Raw genomic sequence first — 21,221 nt, forward strand, 5'->3', positions numbered from 1 at the left:
CCCATCTGAAGGGCTCTTGTGGACATGGCCTTGAGCATGACCCTCATAGGGCCCCTATGAAGCCTCTCTGTTGCCTCTTCTATAGTCTGTGGCCTCAGCAAACTCCGTGGTTTGGTCGCCATCTCTAAAGGTGGGCAGTGGAAGCGGGGGCAGAGAAGAACAAAACCATCTTTTGGCGACAAGCAGAACATTTCCTGTTTGCTTTAAGGTTGAACCCCAGCTAGCTCAAGTTGTTGTGGGAATTTTCATGCTTTGTAGACATTGCACTTAAAGTAGGGCTTTAAGAGCCTTACCTCTTTCCAATCTTTTGGGTCCTCCCTAGAGAAACAAGCTTTTGCGCCTGCTTGTTCCTCCCTATCCCACAAGGTACTTCCTTTTTGCTCCCCATGGGGAGAGCTCATGCTTCCCCGAGTCTTCCTAGAAGCACCATGTACTTGAACGCCAGGAAGATTCAGGGGTCTTGTTTCTGCCTGTATTGGGGGGCAGCGCAGTACAACCCCCTGCTGGAAAGGGTCAGTTGTCCTGCTTTTCCACGTCTTCCCTGCTCTCTAACAGGGGGAGATAGAGAGGCTCTCCAGCCTAGGCCAGTGGATGGAGAGAAGACAGAATGCTAAACAGCTCCATGCACGGGGAAAAGTGAGCTCAGCAGGGTATCTGAGTGGATGCTCTTTAAAACGTGCCTGCTCTTCCAAAAATCACAGCACCTCCCTATTTTGAGCGACAGTGGCATTCTTCATATGTTAAGTGGAAGTCTGAATCCTACCACTACCACCCTCAGCGATTCAAATCATTCAGTGTGTTACTGTACTATCAAAATGATGTATTTTCCTCCTGTGTTGAAAACCTTATGGAGGCTTTGAGAGGAAAAAGTCCAGTTCCCATTACATTTTCTATTCTATTTTATTCTAAGGAAGATGGATTGACAACTTGGTTCTGGAGTGCTGAGATTTCTCGTGGGGAAAGCAGAGGTAAAAGGTAAGACCCCCACTGGCTGAGGAGGCTAGAGGTCACACATGGATTGAAGTGCTTTGGGACTGCACTTAAAGCAGAGCTGGGATAAGGCCCAGGCCCTCCTACAATCAATTTAAGTTGACTCATTCAGAAAAAGAGCAGGAATGGTGGGGTGCCTGGGTGGCTCAGTGGGTTAAACCCTTTGCCTTTGGCTCAGGTCATGATCCCAGGGTCCTGGGATGGAGGCCCACATGGGGGGGGGTCTCTGCTCAGCAGGGAGCCTGCTTCCCCCCCACCCCCGCCTGCCTCTCTGCCTACTTGTCATCTCTGTCAAATAAATAAAATCTTGAAAAAAAAAAAAGAGCACGAATGGTGTTGTGCCTAACTTGCAAAGATTTTAAAAGATCATTGTTTAAGGGGATAGAGACAAGCATTCTTTGTCTTAACTCCTAAATCATGCTTATTTTTCTTTCGAATGTTTTGGTAGATGTTGCTGCTTCCTCTTTCTTGGCTGGACTGTCAGTTCTCTAATACGTTAAATCTTTGAAATGGAATTTTAACTTTCTCTTCATTTTTTAATCTCTAGAGTCTCTATTCCTGATCACTATTAGACAGTTTGGCTAGCTTTTTTCAGATAGGGGAATCAAAATATAAAAGTCTCCCAAAGGCACACAGAATTAACAAACAAAGTTATTAACTACTTAACATTTACAAACTCCCCTAAATGCGAAAAACCAAAAAAAAAAAAAAGGCACATTTTCTAATCGAGTCTAAGAGCGAGGCTGACAACACTAAACTTCTCAAGAGTAGGGTGTTTAAAATCTCGTTCCTTTGGGATGGGCCACAAACCCCATGGGAAAATATGACTCAAATGGACTTCGGCTTGAGATCACAGCGAATGGAACACAATTGTTCTTCCCGTCCTGCATGGCTCACCTGCGTCAGATTGCGCAACAAGGTATGCTCTGGAGGTGTCAGAGGGCTCCTAAAAACCCCACCCAAGCTCCCCGTCTGGGCAAATTACTGTGAATAGCATCACCGCAGACACTCACATAGGCAGCTTAGGACAGAAAACCAACCTAATACACCCTTCTGCAAGAGAAACCAGACTCAGATTCACGGCTCAACTTAAGCTGGTGTCCATGGTGATGGGTGGGCACAGCGACAGGCTCCCAAAGGGGAAGAGAAGCCACACATTCTTGAATATAGTTATACTCCTCGTGCTCCATGAGGCTAACTGTGAGAGCCATTGGTAAGCAGTACCAGGAGCCTCTTGTTCCTTTCAAATAAGACAAACAATAGCCCCGCAGGACAGACATTTCTTGTTTCTGGGTACAACTTGATTCCAAAGCCCTAATCAGTCTTCTGCTAATTCAAAACAGCAGGCTTCTGGGCTCAGCCTCCCTCTATCAGATTGTCCAGTCTTGAGTTCACAAAACGTTCCCGCCACAATGAAAGGACCAAGTGGTTCCTGAACACAGAGGAGGCTCTCTCCAGATTTGCTGTTTAATTTTAGTAGGCATTCAAATACCTCAGTGTAGAAGGACCTGCACTTTGTCTACAGTTAAAACCAATATCTGGGAGAAACAAACAAACAAAAGGACCAAAAAACCCCAGCCTGTCAATGGTTCACTTTGAAAGGCAGGATGGGGGTGGAGGGGTGGGGGGTGGGGTCCTAGCTTCAGATTTTTATAGACTTTTTTTTTTTTTTTTAATGAAAAAGCAACCTATGGTAGGATTCAGGATAAAACCTATTGTAACATGTGCCAGGATTAGAAGCTGTTTTGTAGCATTCCATCTTTTAACTTCCCTAACACCTACTAGAGCACCGTATCTTCTCTGTCAGAGAACCCTTATCTCTAGATCTTATCAAATGCTTACAAAAATCTGCCAGCTGCTCAACCTCTATGCCAGGTGTAATGTGTAGGTTCTCCCAGAGATATTGGTAACAGATATTCAATGCTTTAAACCAAAAGGATCAAGTTCCAACAGCGGACTTCCAGAAATTATTTGCAGAGAGAGAAGCATTTCTTTCCTCCCAAACCTCAATGCGTTTCCCCTAGTAAAGACTACAATTATAGGGCTCTCCCAAACAGTGGACCAGTGACCCAGACAGTCCTACCTGACTACCCACTTTCTCAGCACGGAAGAAAATTTTCACCTGTATTTTTTTCATCTACAGAGCCGCGGTGTCAGAAAAAGGATAAAACAACTCTAAAAATTGAAGCTTACGTGCCCAGCGCCGTGCTCGAACCCGGGGACGTGAAGAGCAACCGGAGTACATCCCCATCTCCAACCAATTTATGAGCTGGGGAGGCCCACGTGTGAGGAATTAAAGGCAAACCGCAGTGAGTCACCTGACCTATCCTGGACGGGTGGGCGGGCCTGTGCGAGGTTGGGGAGGTCACGGTTAGGAGGTTTGGAGAGGTTTTCCAGAATAACTCTGCTCAAATGTTAATCCATGACACCTGAGAATCTTACAGCAGTGAGGATTCTGATTGAGAACGTCTGGGACGGAGACGGAGCTTCGGCATTTATATGAAGCTCCCAGGTGGTGCAGAAGCCACTGGTCCGGAGCGCGCTCCCAGCCGCAAGGACCTGGAGAAGTCCCACCTGAGCTAAGACAAAGGCTGAGCTTCACTTCACTCCGGAAGGAAAGACAGAAAGACGTCCCCGGCAGAAAAATGTGCAAAGACACTGAACTTAGAAACATTAGGCTGGCTGTGGTTAATAAAATCCAACATGCTATGGAAAATGTTTATGTGAAATATTGTTGAGTGTGAATACAGGCAAGCCTTACACAAAAAGGGAAATTCTTTTTTTTTTTTCTTTTTATAATAGTTGCACAGAGGTGGAAAGATTAGAAGTGCCTCCCCTCTTTCGTCTCCCTCATCTTTTTCAAACTCTCACTAATGTGTCTTCTGTTGTATTTATTTATTTATTAAATTTAGCTTTATTAAGATCTAAACTTGGGGCGCCTGGGTGGCTCAGTGGTTTAAGCCTCTGCCTTCAGCTCAGGTCATGGTCTCAGGGTCCTGGGATCCAGCCCCACATTGGGATCTCTGCGGGCTGGAAGCCTGCTCTCCCCCAACACGCCCCCCAACGCCTGCCTCTCTGCCTGCTTGTGATCTCTGTCTGTCAAATAAATAAATAAAATCTTTAAAAAAAAAATCTAACTATTTTTCTTTTTTCTTTTCTTTTTCCTTTTTTTTTTTAAGAGAGAGAGAATATGTACCCGTGCAAGGTGAGGCAGAAAGGGAGAGAAACAATCTTAAGCGGGCTCCATGCCCGGTTAAGGGCCCGGGGGCGGGGCTCTGTCTCAACCCTGAGATCATGACCTGAGCCTAAATGTGGAGATTCCTTAAGAAATTAAAAATAGAGCTTCCCTATGACCCTGCAATTGCACTACTGGGTATTTACCTCAAAGATACAAATGTAGTGAAAAAAAGGGCCATCTGTACCCCAGTGTTCATAGCAGCAATGGCCATGGTCACCAAACTGTGGAAAGAACCAAGATGCCCTTCAAAGGACAAATGGATAAGGAAGACGTGGTCCATATACACAATGGAATATTACTCAGCCATCAGAAAGGATGAATACCCAGCATTTGCATCAACATGGACGGGACTGGAAGAGATTATGCTGAGTGAAATAAGTCAAGCAGAGAGAGTCAATTATCATATGGTTTCACTTATTTGTGGAGCATAACAAATAACATGGAGGACATGGAGAGATGAGAGGAGAAGGGTGTTGGGGGAAATTGGAGGGGGAGATGAACCATGAGAGACTATGGACTCTGAAAAATAATCTGAGGGTTTTGGAGGAGCAGGAGGGGTGGGAGGTTGGGTGAGTCTGGTGGTGGGTATTGTGGAGGGCACGTATTGCATGGAGCACTGGGTATGGTGCATAAACAATGAATTCTAGTACACTGTAAAGTAATTTAAAAATTTTTTTTAAATTAATTAATTAATTAAGGTAATTAATTAATTACCTAAGTAATTAATTAATTACTTAATTAATTAAGTCAGGTAATCCACCAGCTGAGACACCCAGGGGCCCCTTAATGTTGTATTGATTAAAACAACAGCAAAAGGATAAATCCATTTCTCCTCCAAGTGCTGGTGGGCGGAATTGTATCCTAGGGTGTCTTTTGACAAAATGACCAGTTGGCTTCCTCCAGTTTGGAATTATGTGATTGGATAGGGATACACTACTTGGTAAGTGACTGCAACAATGACATAGTGACTCGATTATGATCACCATGTTTTTGAAGGAAAAATGTTTTAGAAGAAGAGGTGAGACATTAAAAATATTGAAGCACGTTTTTATAATCTATTAGTAAATTTTGCCTCGGGAAAAAAATGCAGGAGGAATCATGTAGAATTCTGACAGAAAAAAAAAACACACCAAACATTGTGTCTTTTGACTTCGCAGAGTGCAACGAGGAATTCATTGCTGGGTGTCCCAGAGCACGTCACTGTCACAGGCAAGGGGGAGAGCTTTGTGTTTCTGAGGAGCAGAAGGAATGTTGTGGTTGCTGAGGACATACAGCCATAAGCTTTAAGCCTGTAAGACACATGTTCTATGGTTCCATTCCTGATACATAAATGGAACTCTTAAAATTAAGATCACCTTTCTTCCAAATTAGATGTGTTGCAGGAAAATACATAGATCATATTTGGTCTATTGTCAGCCGTACGTGAAAACCATTAAACAAATCTTATGACTGTGTCACTATACATAATACAGTTCTCATAAAGACTCACATGTTATCTGAGTCTCACAAGAATCCTGTGAGACGATATCAGACTCCACCGTCTCTATTCGATGGATGAGAAAACTTAATCTGAGGGATGTTGATTAAGGATGTCAAGTAACATCTCCAAAGTCACCCTGTCAGCAGCAGAACTAGTTTTAAGCATCAGGCTTTTCTGAGGTTTTTGCGCCAGTTCCAGAATTTTTTCTGCGATACAACACTGTAACTTTTTTTTTTTTTTAAGATTTATGTATTTATGCCTGGGTGGCTCAGTTAGTTAGGTGTCTGCCTTTGGCTCAGGTCATGATCCCAGGGTCTTGGGATCAAGTCCCACGTTGGGCTCCCTGCTCAGTGGGGGGTCTGCTTCTCTCTCTCTCTGCCGCTCCCCCTGCTCGTGCATGCACTCTCTCTGACAAATAAATAAATAAAATATTTTTTTAAAAAAAGATTTATGTATTTATCTTGGGGGAGAGAGAGTCTTAAGCAGACATTGTGCTGACTGAGGAGCCTGACTCGGGGCTCTGTTTTACGACCGGAAGTTGGGCTTAGACCCTGGGTTTAGACCCCAGATCATGACCTGAGCTGAAACCAAGAGTTGATTTGCTTAACCGAGTGTCACCCAGGTGCCCCAGAACACTGTAACTTCTAAAAAAAACAGGTGGGCAGGGATAAGGAAGTGAGGATTTCAAACTCAAAAAGGAATTAAAATCTATGGAAACTTTTCTATGACTTTTTAAAGCTCAGAATTTCATAAGAGCAGTTGGGAATTTGCCATAGGCTCAAACTACATGCCCTTTGTTCTGCTTTAAAGGAACCTGAAACAAATAGATACATGTGTGGTGCTGGCATATAAATATCTTACAAAACTTATAATACACGAAATGTAGAAACACAAGAGATTTGCTGTAATCTGGGGGCCAGGAATTGTGTGCCATTAAGTGCATCCTTAATGAAGGACAAACCAGAATGTTCTTTATAATAGGCTGTCCAGTTAGTCCTTATCAGAGCCTTTTTCAAATTTACATTTCTCTTATTTTGTTAAATATATTAATCATAAAACAATAGTAGAAATGGTCATTTAGTATCCTCATAAGAAGAAAATAGAAATTGTTGCAATTCAAAGATATTTGATCAAAAGAAATGATTTCTTCTTAGGTGTTAACAAGAGTTTTGTTAAGGATTATTTCAACATGGTATTAAACCAAAAGGTCAATTTATGTGTGAACAAGTGAATCCTCTGCTTCAGGGTTTCTCAAACTTCCCTGTGCATGGGAATCCCCTCCAGGTGTTGTTAAAGTGAGGACTGATCGAGAAGGTCTAGGGTGGAGCCTGAATTCTGCATTTTAAGATGCTCCTAGATGATGCCGGACTGTGGTTCTGGGACGTCACATGGATAAACTTGGGAGGACTCATTGGAATTCCCTGTGAATGAACTTCCTTGGAATCACTCAAGATCAGGGCACTTTGATTAGCAATGTTGTGTGGACGTGGTTGATGCTTTCTCAAGTACTCCACTTGCTAATAATTTACCTATCAATGTATCGATTCTATTAGAAGGTCTGTGAAAGAATAGAAAGTACCTTACAGAGTGCTGTGAAGTGTGTAAATCTGGCGATTCACAGACCTGTACCCCTGGGGCTAATAATACATTATATGTTAATAAAAATTTTTAAAAAATTTTTAAAAATTAAAAAAAAAAAGAAAGTACCTTACAATATCTTACAAAATAAGATTCCTAATTTTCTAGCTCTGGGTTTACTTTTCATTTTCCCCTCTTAGTTAGGTAAGTTGTACAGACAACTTCAGATAATGGCTTGATTTTTTCCTTTAGTGGGTGAAGGCAGCTCAGACATTCTACTTCATTATCTTGGACATGGAGCCTCAGATCAGGTATTTTACAGATTGGGAAAGTGAGGCATTTGAGATTTATTGTGGGATTAAAGTAGGGTTGCACATTTAGCAAAAACAAAAAGAGAAAAGGAAAATAAAACCAAACTTCAAACCACCAAAAAAAGACACACCCAGTTAAGGTTGAATGTTAGATAAAAGATCCATTTTTGGGGGCGCCTGGATGGCTCAGTGGGTTAAAGGCTCTGCCTTCGGCTCAGGTCATGATCCCAGGGTCCTGGGATCGAGCCCCGCATTGGACTCTCTGCTGAGCGGGGAGCCTGCTTTCCCCCTGTCTCTCTGCCTTCCTGCCTCTCTGCCTACTTGTGATCTCTGTCCGTCAAATAAATAAATAAAATCTTAAAAAAAAAAAATCCATTTTTTTTTAGTATGAGTGTACCCCCATGTAATACATATCTGTAATATATACTTATATTTAAAAAATAAAACATTGTTGATCTAAAATTCAGATTTAATTGGGTGTCCTGTATTTCACCTTGCAACCTGAGGTAAATGCACACCCCTCCAGACCCTAACCAACACTGAAGGGCCGAGAGGACAGATGCTGGCAGGGGGCTTAAACACGCCAACTGCACAGAGAATGGATTTCTGGGATTGACAATAACACATACAGCACGCGGTCATTCCTGTTGTTGATGTGTGGAAACTCCTTTTAGAAGATTTGTGTCCACTTAAAAAAAAAAAAGAAAAAAGAAAAGGGGCGCCTGGGTGGCTCAGTGGGTTAAGCCTCTGCCTTCTGCTCAGGTCATGATCCCAGGGTTCTGGGATTGAGCCCCACATCGGGCTCTCTGCTCAGCAGGGAGCCTGCTTCCTCCTCTCTCTCTGCCTGCCTCTCTGCCTACTTGTGATCTCTCTCTACCAAATAAATAAAATCTTAAAAAAAAAAAAAAAAAAGATTTGTGTCCGGAAGACCACAGTTAAAAAAAAAAAAAAAATTACAGTGGAAGGTAAGCTGGAAGTGAAACTAACAAAAGTCTGTCAACAGTTTGGGGGAAGGACTAGGGGGAGCAAAGCAGAAAGGTTTTCCATCTAGCTCCCTCTCTTTCTTTTCCACTTTCCAAGACCAGAGAAGATCAGTGGGAAAATGGAGATAGTGGTTTCTTGGGTAGAATCAAGAAAGGTGCTACTTATTAGATCCAATTCTCACAAGCTGATTGGATTGAAGATCATCTTTGAAAGTAGGAAGGGAAGTGTAAGGTGGTGGTTGCAGGCATGCTCTCACCTCTTGCTTATCAGTTGTTGAAAACAGCCTCTACTTAAGATAACCTGGCGCTCTGGTTTTACTTTGGTATGACATCAAATAAAAAGCTTCAGATACCTCAGCAAAACTAAAAAAAAACTGCCTCATTTTCCACCGGCCTTTTCTGGGTTATTTTCTTTTCTCTTACTAACTCCAAATAATAAGAGTTATTCTTGCCATATTGTTTATAATTAATTCTAACTTAATACCAAGGCTTACCTGTCAGCAAAATGCTTGAGGGTTCTGCCCCTGTTTAAGCAATTAAAAATTATGAATTTCTTCCTCTGGTAGAAAATATAGTAAAATCCAATTAGTTTCAGAACGTTCTTAATTTTGGAACTACTGTTTTTAAGAAAATTGGACAGCCACATGCAGAAAAATGAAACTGGACCATTTCCTTACACCACACACGAAAATAGACTCAAAATGGATAAAGGACCTCAAGTTTTTATTTTAATTGCAGTTAGTTATGGGGCGCCTGGGTGGCTCAGTCAGTTGAGCATCTGACTCTTGATTTCTGCTCAGGTCATGATCTCAAGGTCATGACATCCAACCCCATGTGGGGCTCAGCCCTGGGCATGGAACCTACTTAGGATTCTCTGTCTCCCTCTCCTCCTGCCCATTTTCCACCCAAGCTCTCCCTCACATGCTTGCTCTGTCTCCCTCTAAATAAATAAATTAATTAATTAACATTCCAGTTAGTTGACATATAGCATTATAATAGTTTCGGGCATACAATATAGTGACTCAACACTTCCATACATCACCCCGTGCTTATCGAAACAAGTGCCCACCTTAATCCCCACCACATATTTAATCCATTCCTCTACCCACCTGCCCTCTGGTAACCATCAGATGATTCTCTATAATTAAGAACCTGTTTCTTGGTTTGTCCCTCTCTCTTATTTTTTTTTCCCTTTGCTTGTTCTGTTTCTTACATTCCACATACGAGTGAAGTCATATGGTATTTGTCTTTCTCTGACTTATTTCACTTAGCATAATACTCGCTAGTTCCATCCACGTCATTGTAAATGACAAGATTTCATTCTTTTCCACAACTAACTAGTATTTCTGTGTGTGTGTATGTGTGTGTGTGTACCACATCTTTATCCATTCATCAGTCAAAGGACACTCTTGATTATTGTAAATATTGCTGCTATAAACATAGGGGTGCACATATCCCTTTGAATTAGTGTTCCTATACTCTTGAGGTAAATACTTAATAGTGTGGGGGCACCTGGGTGGCTCAGTGGGTGAAGACTCTGCCTTCGGCTCAGGTCATGGTCTCAGGGTCCTGGGATCCAGCCCTGCATTGGCTCTCTGCTCAGCAGGGAGCCCGCTCCCTCCTCTCTCTGCCTGCCTCTCCGCCTACTTGTGATCTTTGTCTGTCAAATAAATAAAATCTCCAAAAAAGAAAAAAAAGTACTCAATAGTGTGACTGCTGGATCATAAAGCAGTTCTATTTTTAACTTTTGAGGACCCTCCATACTGTTTAATTTTGGAACTACTTTGGAGACAGTTACACATTATATATATACATATATATGCACAAGATATATTAAACAAAGTGTAGTTAATAAAATATAAAATCTAAATTATGATAAGGGAGGAAAGTTACTTTTCACTTGAACTGGTTATACAATCTGTCTTCAGCTGTCTCCCTTCATCCTCCTTCCCCAGTTAACTCCGTCAGGAGCAAGAGGAGCTTAAGTCACTTTGGGAGTTAGAAATCTACATACCATTGCTACCAACAGTCCTAGGATGGGGTTAATACCCTTTTCTTTTTTTTTTTTTTTTTCCAATTTTTTATTTATTTTCAGCGTAACAGTATTCATTGTTTTTTCACCACACCCAGTGCTCCATGCAATCTGTGCCCTCCCTAATACCCACCACCTGGTTCCCCCACCCTCCCACCCTGCCCCTTCAAAACCCTCAGGTTGTTTTTCAGAGTCCATAGTCTCTCATGGTTCACCTCCCCTTCCAATTTCCCTCAACTCCCTTCTCCTCTCCATCTACCCTTGTCCTCTATATTATTTGTTATGCTCCACCAATAAGTGAAACCATATGATACTTGACTTTCTCTGTTTGACTTATTTCACTCAGCATAATCTCTTCCAGTCCTGTCCATGTTGCTACAAAAGTTGGGTATTCGTCCTTTCTGATGGAGGCATAATACTCCATAGTGTATATGGACCACATCTTCCTTATCCATTCATCCGTTGAAGGGCATCTTGGTTCTTTCCACAGTTTGGCGACCGTGGCCATTGCTGCTATAAACATTGGGGTACAGATGGCCCTTCTTTTCACTACATCTGTATCTTTGGGGTAAATACCCAGCAGTGCAATTGCAGGGTCATAGGGAAGATCTATTTTTAATTTCCTGAGGAATCTCCACACTGTTCTCCAAAGTGGCTGCACCAGTTTGCATTCCCACCAACAGTGTAAGAGGGTTCCCCTTTCTCCACATCCTCTCCAACACACGTTGTTTCCTGTCTTGCTAATTTTGGCCATTCTAACTGGTGTAAGGTGGTATCTCAATGTGGTTTTGATTTGAATCTCCCTGATGGCTAGTGATGATGAACATTTTTTCATGTGTCTGGTAGCCATTTGTATGTCTTCATTGGAGAAGTGTCTGTTCATATCTTCTGCCCATTTTTTAATATGATTATCTGTTTTGTGTGTGTTGAGTTTGAGGAGTTCTTTATAGATCCTGGAAGAAATTGACAACCTGAATAGACCGATATCTAGTAACGAGATTGAAGCAGTGATCAAAAACCTCCCAAAAAACAAGAGCCCAGGACCTGACAGATTCCCTGGGGAATTCTATCAAACTTTCAAAGAAGAAATAATACCTATTCTCCTGAAGCTGTTTCAAAAAATTGAAGCAGAAGGAAAACTTCCAGACTCTTTTTATGAAGCCAGCATTACCCTGATCCCCAAACCAGGCAAAGACCCTACCAAAAAGGAGAATTTCAGACCGATATCACTGATGAATATGGATGCTAAGATTCTCAACAAGATCCTAGCAAACAGGATCCAACAGCACATTAAAAAGATTATCCACCATGACCAGGTAGGATTCATCCCTGGGTTACAAGGATGGTTCAACATTCGCAAATCAATCAATGTGATAGAACAAATCAATAAGAGAAGAGAGAAGAACCACATGATTCTCTCCATTGATGCAGAAAAAGCTTTTGACAAAATCCAGCATCCGTTCCTGATTAAAACGCTTCAAAGTATAGGGATAGAGGGAACATTCCTGAACTTCATCAAATCTATCTATGAAAAACCCACAGCAAATATCATCCTCAATGGGAAAAAGCTTGCAGCCTTCCCATTGAGATCAGGAACACGACAAGGATGCCCACTCTCACCACTCTTGTTCAACATAGTATTAGAAGTCCTAGCAACAGCAATCAGACAACAAAGAGAAATAAAAGGTATCCAAATTGGCAAGGAAGAAGTCAAACTCTCTCTCTTCGCAGATGACATGATTCTTTATATGGAAAACCCGAAAGACTCCACCTCCAAACTACTAGAACTCATACAGCAATTCAGTAATGTAGCAGGATACAAAGTCAATGTCCAGAAATCAGTGGCTTTCTTATACACTAATAATGAAAATACAGAAAGACAAATTAGAGAATCGATTCCATTTACTATAGCACCAAAAACTATAAGATACCTCGGAATAAACCTAACCAAAGAGGTCAAAGATCTGTACTCGAGGAACTACAGAACACTCCTAAAAGAAATTGAAGAAGACACAAAAAGATGGAAGACCATTCCATGCTCTTGGATGGGAAGAATAAACATCGTTAAAATGTCTATACTGCCCAGAGCAATCTATACTTTTAATGCCATTCCAATCAAAATTCCACCAGTATTTTTCAAAGAGCTGGAGCAAATAATACTAAAATTTGTATGGAATCAGAAGAGACCCCGAATTGCTAAGGAAATGTTGAAAAACAAAAATAAAACTGGTGGCATCACGTTACCTGATTTCAAGCTTTACTACAAAGCTGTGATCACCAAGACAGCATGGTACTGGCATAAAAACAGACACATGGACCAGTGGAACAGAGTAGAGAGCCCAGATATGGACCCTCAACTCTATGGTCAAATAATCTTTGACAAAACAGGAAAAAATATCCAGTGGAAAAAAGACAGTCTCTTCAATAAATGGTGCTGGGAAAACTGGACAGCTATATGTAGAAGAATGAAACTTGACCATTCTCTTACACCGTACACAAAGATAAACTCGAAATGGATAAAAGACCTCAACGTGAGACAGGAATCCATCAGAATCCTCGAGGAGAACATAGGGAGTAACCTCTTTGATATCAGCCACAGCAACTTCTTTCAAGATATGTCTCCAAAGGCGAAGGAAACAAAGGCAAAGATGAACTTCTGGGACTTCATCAAGATAAAAAGCTTCTGCACAGCAAAAGAAACAGTCATCAAAACAAAGAGGCAACCCACGGAATGGGAGAAGATATTTGCAAATGACAGTACAGATAAAAGGTTGATATCCAGGATCTACCCTTTTCATTTTTGTTTTGTTTTGTTTTTAGAAATTATTTAGCTGACCTCAGGTACCTCAAAATTTACACTGTTTATAATGCATTGTTTGATCTGGTGAAAAAGTGACCCCAACCACCATTTTTGGTTTCTAAATTGTAGCTATACTGATTTTGGAAGGGATGAAGAAGACCGGTTATATATAACCCTTAAAATTGCTCTGTTAATCTAAGTGAAACTCATTTGCAGTCAGTGGCATTAGCAAGTCATCAAAAAGAGGAAGTTCTCTTAACTGAAGGAAATCTTCTGAGGCAACTTTTAAAATAAGAAAGTAAGACAAGTTCCTATCAATGTAGTTATTGTTCTTTCAAATATTCTTTCTAGAATCTAAATAGTAATCTGTCCAGCCTCGGGCAGAAGGCAAACAATTTGAATTTCTGGATCATAATCTGATCTGTTTTTGAATTTGAAAATTTTAGATGAAATTGACCATGGAGTATTGCCAGCCTCTAGTGATGTAAGTGACTATATGAAAATCTGCTTATTATTTAATGAGCACTCTCTTTGTAAGTAGCAACTGATCTTAAATGCATACTGTAGAAGAGCAGTGCTATTTTCAAAATAGCAAGTTTCCACATCATATTTCAAATGTATAAAGTGACAGTCAACGAAAAGTCTCAAAGCTGGGGCACCTGGGTGGCTTGGTTGGTTAAGCAGCTGCCTTTGGCTCAGGTCATGGTCCCAGGGTTGTGGAATGGAGCCCCCTCCCTTGGGCTCCCTGCTCAGCAGGGAGTCTGCTTCTCCATCTCCCTCTAATGACCCTCCTGACTGTTTATGCTCTCACCCTGCCTCTCTCAAATAAATAAATAATCTTAAAAAAAAATCTCAAATATGAAAAAAAAATCTTCAAATTATATCTTCATATACTAAATCAGATAAGAAAAAAAAAAAAAAACCCTTACAGGTTAGGAAAGAAAAAAGGAAGTTCCTACTGCTAAAAAGTTAAGGCAAGTCTCACTCTGGGCTTGCTGGCAAGGCTGTGTTTTCCCATTTTCTGGAGCACTGGAAACAGTGACGTAGCTCGAAGGAAGTTAGCACGGCTCTGTTTGGGCCTGCTAAGGTTCAGAAGTTCTGCAGTTTACTGTATCACAAAAATTCATATATCATTTAGAAATGTACTGCTTTTGCGAAGTACATACACACCAAAGGGAAATATGAAACTAAACTATCTTGAGTGATAAGTTTCCCTATGTTTGCAAAAAAATTGTTTTCCCTTTTCTAAAGGGAAAAAAAAGAATTGAAAAAAAGATGAAGGCTTTAAGTGAGCAAATTCTCACTTTGCTGCAGAGAATGTTTTGTGGATGGAATGTGAGGTGAGGGAGACCCAAAGCAGAGCCGGAAGGACTATTTAGTAAGGATGCTGTATAGGGCATTTATGTTTTGTTGGACGGTGTGTTGAACCTGTAAGGGCCCTTAAAACAAGAGAGTTTATGCTTCTATGCATCGGGCAAAGATTTTGAAACTTCCTACTTTGCTTATGTGGATAAGAAGCTAATGATGGCTTGGGGGCACCTGGGTGGCTCAGTGGGTTAAGCCTCTGCCTTCGGCTCAGGTCATGATCTCAGGGTCGTGGGATCAAGCCCCGCCTCGGGCTCTCTGCTCTGCAGGGAGCCTGCTTCCTCCTCTCTCTCTCTGTCTACTTGTGATCTCTCTCTGCCAAATAAATAAATAAATTCTTTAAAAAAAAAAAAAGAAAAAGAAGAAGAAGCTAATGATGGCTTGGATTTTTGGGCGTTGGCCTAGTCCTAAGGTTGATTACTTTGTGAGAACATGTGAGAGCATGATGTAGGTAAATCGTTTCTCCTACTTTGGGGAGAGAGCAGAGAATTAGACCTGAACTTGTCTAGCCAAAGCCTCCAAGCAAGATTACATCCAACACTATTCAAGAAAAAGCTGCATGACATGATAGACACTAGACAAGGAGTCAGCACCCCAGGTTTCTTGCCACCTTGGAGCATCATTTAATTTTGGGACTTGTGCTTTTGGGCACATGGGTAGTCTATCTACCCAGTTCTGTTTAGGCCCTGATGTGTTAATAAGACCAAAGGGCTGGGGGCGCCTGGGTGGTGCAGTCCTTTAAGCTTCTGTCTCTTGGTTTCAGCTCAGGTCGTGACCTCAGGGCCATGAGATCAAGATGGAGTTTCACCTTGAGGTCTGCACTCAGTACAGAGTCTCAGATTCTCTCTCTGCCCCTCCTACTCGTGCTTTCTCTCTCTCTCAAATAAACAAATAAATCTTAAAAAAAAAAAAAAAGACCAAAGGGCTGTATAAATTTAAGGTAAAAATAAAAACAAAAACAAAACACTGGATGATTCTCATCTGTTCTCAATTACTTGAGAGTTTCTAGGCAAGGGAAGCAAGGGCAAAAATGAGCTATTGGGACTTCATCAAGATAAAAAGCTTTTGCACAGCAAAGGAAACAGTCAACAAAACCAAAAGACAACGGACAGAATGGGAGAAGATATTTGCAAATGAAGTATCACATAAAGGACTAGTATCCAAAATCTATAAAGAATTTATCAAACTCAACACCCAAAGAACAAACAATCCAATCAAGAAATGGGCAGAGGACACGAACACACATTTCTGCAAAGAAGACAACCAAATGGCCAACAGACACATGAAAAGTGCCCAACATTATTAGGCTTCATTGAAATAAAAATCAAAACCACAGTCAGATACCACCTCACACCAGTCAGAATGGCTAAAAATCAACCAGTTAGGAAACGACAGGTGTTGGTGGGGATGCAGAGAAAGGGGAACCCTCCTACACTGCTGGTGGGAATGCAAGCTGGTGCAGCCACTCTGGAAAACAATGTGGAGGTTCCTCAAAAAGTTGAAAATAGAGATACCCAACGACCCAGCAATCGCACTACTGGGTATTTACCCTAAAGATTCAAATGTAGTGATCCAAAGGGGCACATGCACCCCAATGTTCACGGCAACAATGTCTACAATAGCCAAATGATGGAAAGAGCCTAGATGTCCATCAACAGATGAATGGATAAAGAAGATGTGGTGTGTGTGTGTGTGTGTGTGTGTGTGTGTATATATATATATTTATATAGCATATATATATAATGAAATACTATGCAGCCATCAGAAAGAGAAATCTTGCCATTTGCAACAATGTGGATGGAACTAGAGGGTTTTATGCTAAGCAAAATAAGTCAGTCAGAGAAAGATAATTATCATATGATCTCACTGATATAAGGAATTTGAGAAACAAGACAGAGGATCATAGGGGAAGGGAGGGAAAAATGAAACAAGACAAAACCAGAGAGGGAGACAAAACATAAGAGACTCTTAATCTTAGGAAACAAACTGAAGTCGCTGGAGTGGAGTGGGTGGAAGGGATGGGGTGGCGGGGTGATGCACATGGGGGAGGGCATATGCTATGGTGAGTGCTGTGAATTGTGTAAGACTGATGAATCACAGACCTGTACTCCTGAAACAAATAATACATTATATGTTAATTAAAAAAAAACAAACTTGAGAGTTTCTAAAATCGAGATGACACACATTCTTTCTACCTCACTCCTCTTGGTCTACTTATAAGTACCAGAGAACTAGGTTTACACCATCCTTTGATGAACAGTTCCTGATTAATCTGGATTAGACCCAGTCTTCTAGACTATATTTCAGCCTTCAATAAATTATACCTCCCCAAAAAAGGATGGGAATTTCAGAAGTACATCCCCAGTGCTGCTTCTAAGCTACACAGAAATGAGAATGGGTTCATTGACATCATGTTGGCCTTTGGAAATTCTTATTAACATTTATTTTTGGTAGTATCGGTCAACGAACACAACAAGCTTCTAATGTTTAAATATGCTGGCTATTCAAATAGATTTGTGTCATTTTAAATGAAGGCCAATGACAATAAAAGCTGTTTAACTATTAATGTGTTATTTGTCCAGTACTCTGAAATAACTCTCCTAGCTTCATGAATTCCTTTAGGCATCCATATAGCTGGATATTCCTGGTTTTTTTCCATAATATTTGGCAGAGAGCAAACTTGTGAAGTGAATCTTCGACCCATGAGAGTGTAGTTATGTATAACAATTACTAGTTAAATTGTTTTTAACTAAATTATTTCATGCTAAAAACAATGCTAAATTGTTTTATGTAAAACTACAAATAAACAATGAGCTACCCTTTTACGGCACTTAAGAAATGAAAGAGACCTTTAGCTCCTCCATATCCAGAATGTCTGTCTTGGAAAATAACAAAACTGAATGTACTCAGGATGCTTTGCTTACGAATGTTCTCCCCACCTTTTGATAATGCTCAGTGTAAACAAGTAGCATCCACACCAAGAAAGGTCTTACGCTCTGTGCTATGGGAGCTATGGACGCAAAAGCCCGGAGGAGAGAATTCTGAGCAGGGTACCCAGGAGCAATGAGAAATTCGAGCAAAGTTCTACAGCTGACAACACTGAAGCCTTGAGGTGTGTCAGGTACTGCTGGTCCCCCTTAAAGAAACAGAATGGGGAAGGAAGCATTCAGGCAGTGGTAGAGCGAGTCACGGTGATATAAAGAATAAAGAAGAGAGGAGAGGTACAAAAATTGAAGTTAATAGTAATAAAAATAAGAAAAATACGTTTAATTAATAATCTGTGGACATTTTAAAACAGGTTATCTTTATTAGGGTCACATATGCCTTAGGAAAATTTTTTTAAAGCAAGAAATGGTGGGTTAGTAGCAAACAAAACTTCTTGCAAAATGTTAGGGATAACCATTTCTATTTAAATAGAACCTTTAATCCACCACTGAGTGTGTCATCAAATAGTATTTGACTTTTCTGTATTCAAAATTTATGTGCTACAATTTCATCCTCTCTATTTCACGTAATTGAAATAACCCACATCAGTCAGCAGCACTCTCCAGCTGTTTTTTTTTTTTTTTTAAATGCCTCCCACCAAGGAAATTACAAGACATCTAGTTGGCTCTGTGCTTCCCCTTCTAACAGGAGAGAGCACTAAAATGAAGCTGGTAGAAGAGGGTGCTGGAAAAGGGATCGGCTTCTACAAGCAAACATATCCTGATCAGATATTCAAATATGCTTTCAAAGGAGTGGAACAGTGCGCGTCAATAAGCTACTGGATGTAATTACTTCCTATTCCCGGGGCTCCGCCTTGGAGTGCAGCCTGCTGACTCACCAGGCTGCTCCTCCCAGTTAGTTTCTGCTGGGTTTCCCCACTGCCTGTGCACGTGAGTCATCATGGGAATGAAAGTTTCTACCCGTCTCCTTAACAACCGTGAAGAAACCGTGCACGACAGTGAACTTCGATCTTTCCAATAAGAACCGGACCGAAGGCACGAGAGGGTGAAAGATGATGTGGCAGGTGTCACCGCTGGACAAGCTGCCAGACGACAGTCCCCGCCCTAGGGCGTTTGTCAGCAACGCTCCAGTTTCAGCGTCTTTTCCTCCACCCGCCCAGGTAGTTAAACTGGCATCTTGTCTAGCATCGCTTGCAGCTGCTGGCCACTGAACTCGCGCGTGTGTGTGTTGCTCCGACTTTGCTGCACAATGAAATTACCTGCAGATTAATAAAACAAATAACAAGCCGGATCCTTGGCTCTCATCTCCAAACAGTTAGATTCAAATGAGTCGGGATAACATGTGGACAACAGGATTTTCCAAAGTTCCCCAGGTAATTCTAATAGGCAGCAAAGTTGGGGAACCTGTGCCCTGGAGAAGCGTCCCTCACCCCGTGCAAGTGAAGCCTACCAGTTAAGCTTAACTAATGACCAACCCGCCTTGGAGATCTACTGACACATGGCCCCTGATAACTTAGTTTGGCAGCCACAAAGAAAGCTAGCGAAGCAAAGCAAGGGGGCATTTTTAGAAGTGACACTGTCTAGACAAGAACCATTTCCCCTCTTAGCTTACTAAAAACTTAGCTAAATTTAGGGCTCAAGAGAAGCATCTCAAATGTTTCTATTCTTTCTGTTACCTTTTGATCTCTGTTCTGTTTCATTCCACAGAGTCTGGTTCGGCAAAGCTCCAAGCCTCGGGTCCTCTCAGATTAGAAGCAGGTGCTGCGTCAAAGGACAGTCAAGACGGGACTGCACGCTTCACCTCTGCTGGGACCGAACCTCCGCCTCGCAGCGCGGCCCCAGGGTAGATACTATGCTAATCAAGAAAGTTCTTCCGTCTCCTCGCGGGAGGGCGGGTGCAGGTTTGAATACTTAACCCTTGATTTTACGTGACTGCATTAAAGTGCGTTTAGTGACCTCCTCTTGCTTAGTGGGTCTGGACTATGTCCCACGATTTTGGAAGAGAGGACGTGAGCAAGTGATGGAGAAAACCCGCAGGGAGGGGACAGCAGTGTTGGCTGGTGCCGAGGTGAAGGGACGGCTAATGTTCGGAATATTAATTACTCCACGCGCTACTGACCCGGCGAAGACTAGCAGAAGGGGACTGGGGGTTAAGACAAAGGCTCCTCCCGATCAAATGGCTGCAGCGCCCCTTCCCCCGAGGTTCTAGCTCTGCCTTCTGAGCTGGGCGGCACTTGGCACGGGACTTGCAAAGTGACTCAGGGGTGACCAAATTCACCAGCCCGTTCGTGATTTGAAAGTCTGCATGACGGAGCGCTCCAGATTCAGAGGGGAAGGTCTTTCTGTGCCCACTCCTCCCTCCAGCCCTTTGTGGGATTTCTGGGCTTTGGCGCAGCCCTTCTAAGGGTGGACTGAAGACTTTCCTACGGAAGCAGAGTGGGGGAGTCGCTGAGTAGCCCTCGCCCTGCGCCCAGGGAGCTCTCTGCAGAAGAACCTCTTCGGTTCAGAATCGCAACCGGCTCTCTTTTCCCCAGACCCGGCTCCCAAGTCTCGGGCATCAGGAGCACCAGCGGGAGCTGGAGTCGGAATGGGGGGCAGTAGGGTTTGTCTCCGCCGGAGCGCAAGCTCCTACGGCGGCGGCAGGGCCGGGGGTCCAGGGTTTGATACCCTGCCCGCCAGCGCCAGCGCGCTGCACTTCCTGGTCTGCCTGAAGCGCGCGGCCCCTGCCAGCGCCCTCAGTTCTCAGTCCCAGCGCCCCAACTCCCGCGCCTCCAGGTCTGCGCGCGTCGGGCGCGCACCCCCAAGCCCCTCTGCGCCAGCGCCAAGTGTCCCGGTCCTGGAGAGCCCCGGCCCTCACCCCCCCCCCCGAGTCCACTTTGCTTCTGCCAGCGTGGCAGTCCGACTCCCTCCCTTCTCCTCCAGGGCACAGTGCGCGGCGCTGGGGCAACAGAGAGGTGCAGCCCGCGAGAACGCGGCGGGTTCACACCCCGGAGCCGCGGCGCCCACCCCTGCACAACTTCTTGCCGGGCACCAAGACCCGGGGTCCCGGCCGCTCCGCGACCCGCACACTGCAGCCCCCCGGCTGCGGGAGGAGGCGCGGCCAGTGCTCGGCCTGGGAGGGACTGCGCCAGGGCAGGAGGTGTCGGGGTGGGCCAGGGCGGTACCGCTTTAAATGCACTTGACTCACCTGCTCCTGGGCTGTCGCCTCCTTCCTCTACTGACAGCTGGGGGCTTTGTTTTCTCCACCCACCGGGCCGGCTGCGCTCCGCCCCCACTGCCACACGTGACTCGCCGTCTGCCACCGCCGAGGCTCCGCTAGTCCACCCGGGAGAGCCGGGGCCAGCGCCACCCTTTCCCCAGGGAGCGGAGGGCAGGTGGAGACCCCAGCTAGGACACATCCGCGCTGGTCCGAGGTGACCTGTCGGCGGGTTGGTCGGAAGGTGGCACGCGGGTTAGGGCCCTTGGAAGCCAGAGTGAGTTGGTGACATGGAATAAAGTG

At 43.2% G+C, this 21,221-nt stretch overlaps 1 protein-coding gene across 3 annotated transcripts in view; it reads right to left on the minus strand.

Annotated features, from left to right (window-relative positions):
- The window catches only part of MAPRE2 (microtubule associated protein RP/EB family member 2), a 159,830-nt gene extending 138,853 nt beyond the window's left edge, over positions 1-20,977 (minus strand). Inside the window, exons 1-2 of one of the 3 annotated variants that reach the window (XM_080821684.1) lie at positions 20,910-20,938; positions 19,399-19,483 (exon numbers count right to left, since the gene is read on the minus strand). In XM_080821684.1, coding sequence (XP_080677810.1) covers positions 19,399-19,422 — 24 coding nt within the window. In that variant the 5' untranslated portion in view covers positions 19,423-19,483; positions 20,910-20,938. Of the gene's footprint in view, positions 1-19,398; positions 19,484-20,909 lie in introns of all 3 variants that reach the window. The other 2 variants (XM_080821685.1, XM_080821686.1) reach the window with 2 other exon arrangements.
- Positions 20,978-21,221: the final 244 nt, after the last annotated feature.

This window comes from Martes martes (assembly GCF_963455335.1).
Source record: "Martes martes genome assembly, chromosome: 13".
Classification (NCBI taxonomy): Eukaryota; Metazoa; Chordata; class Mammalia; order Carnivora; family Mustelidae; genus Martes; species Martes martes.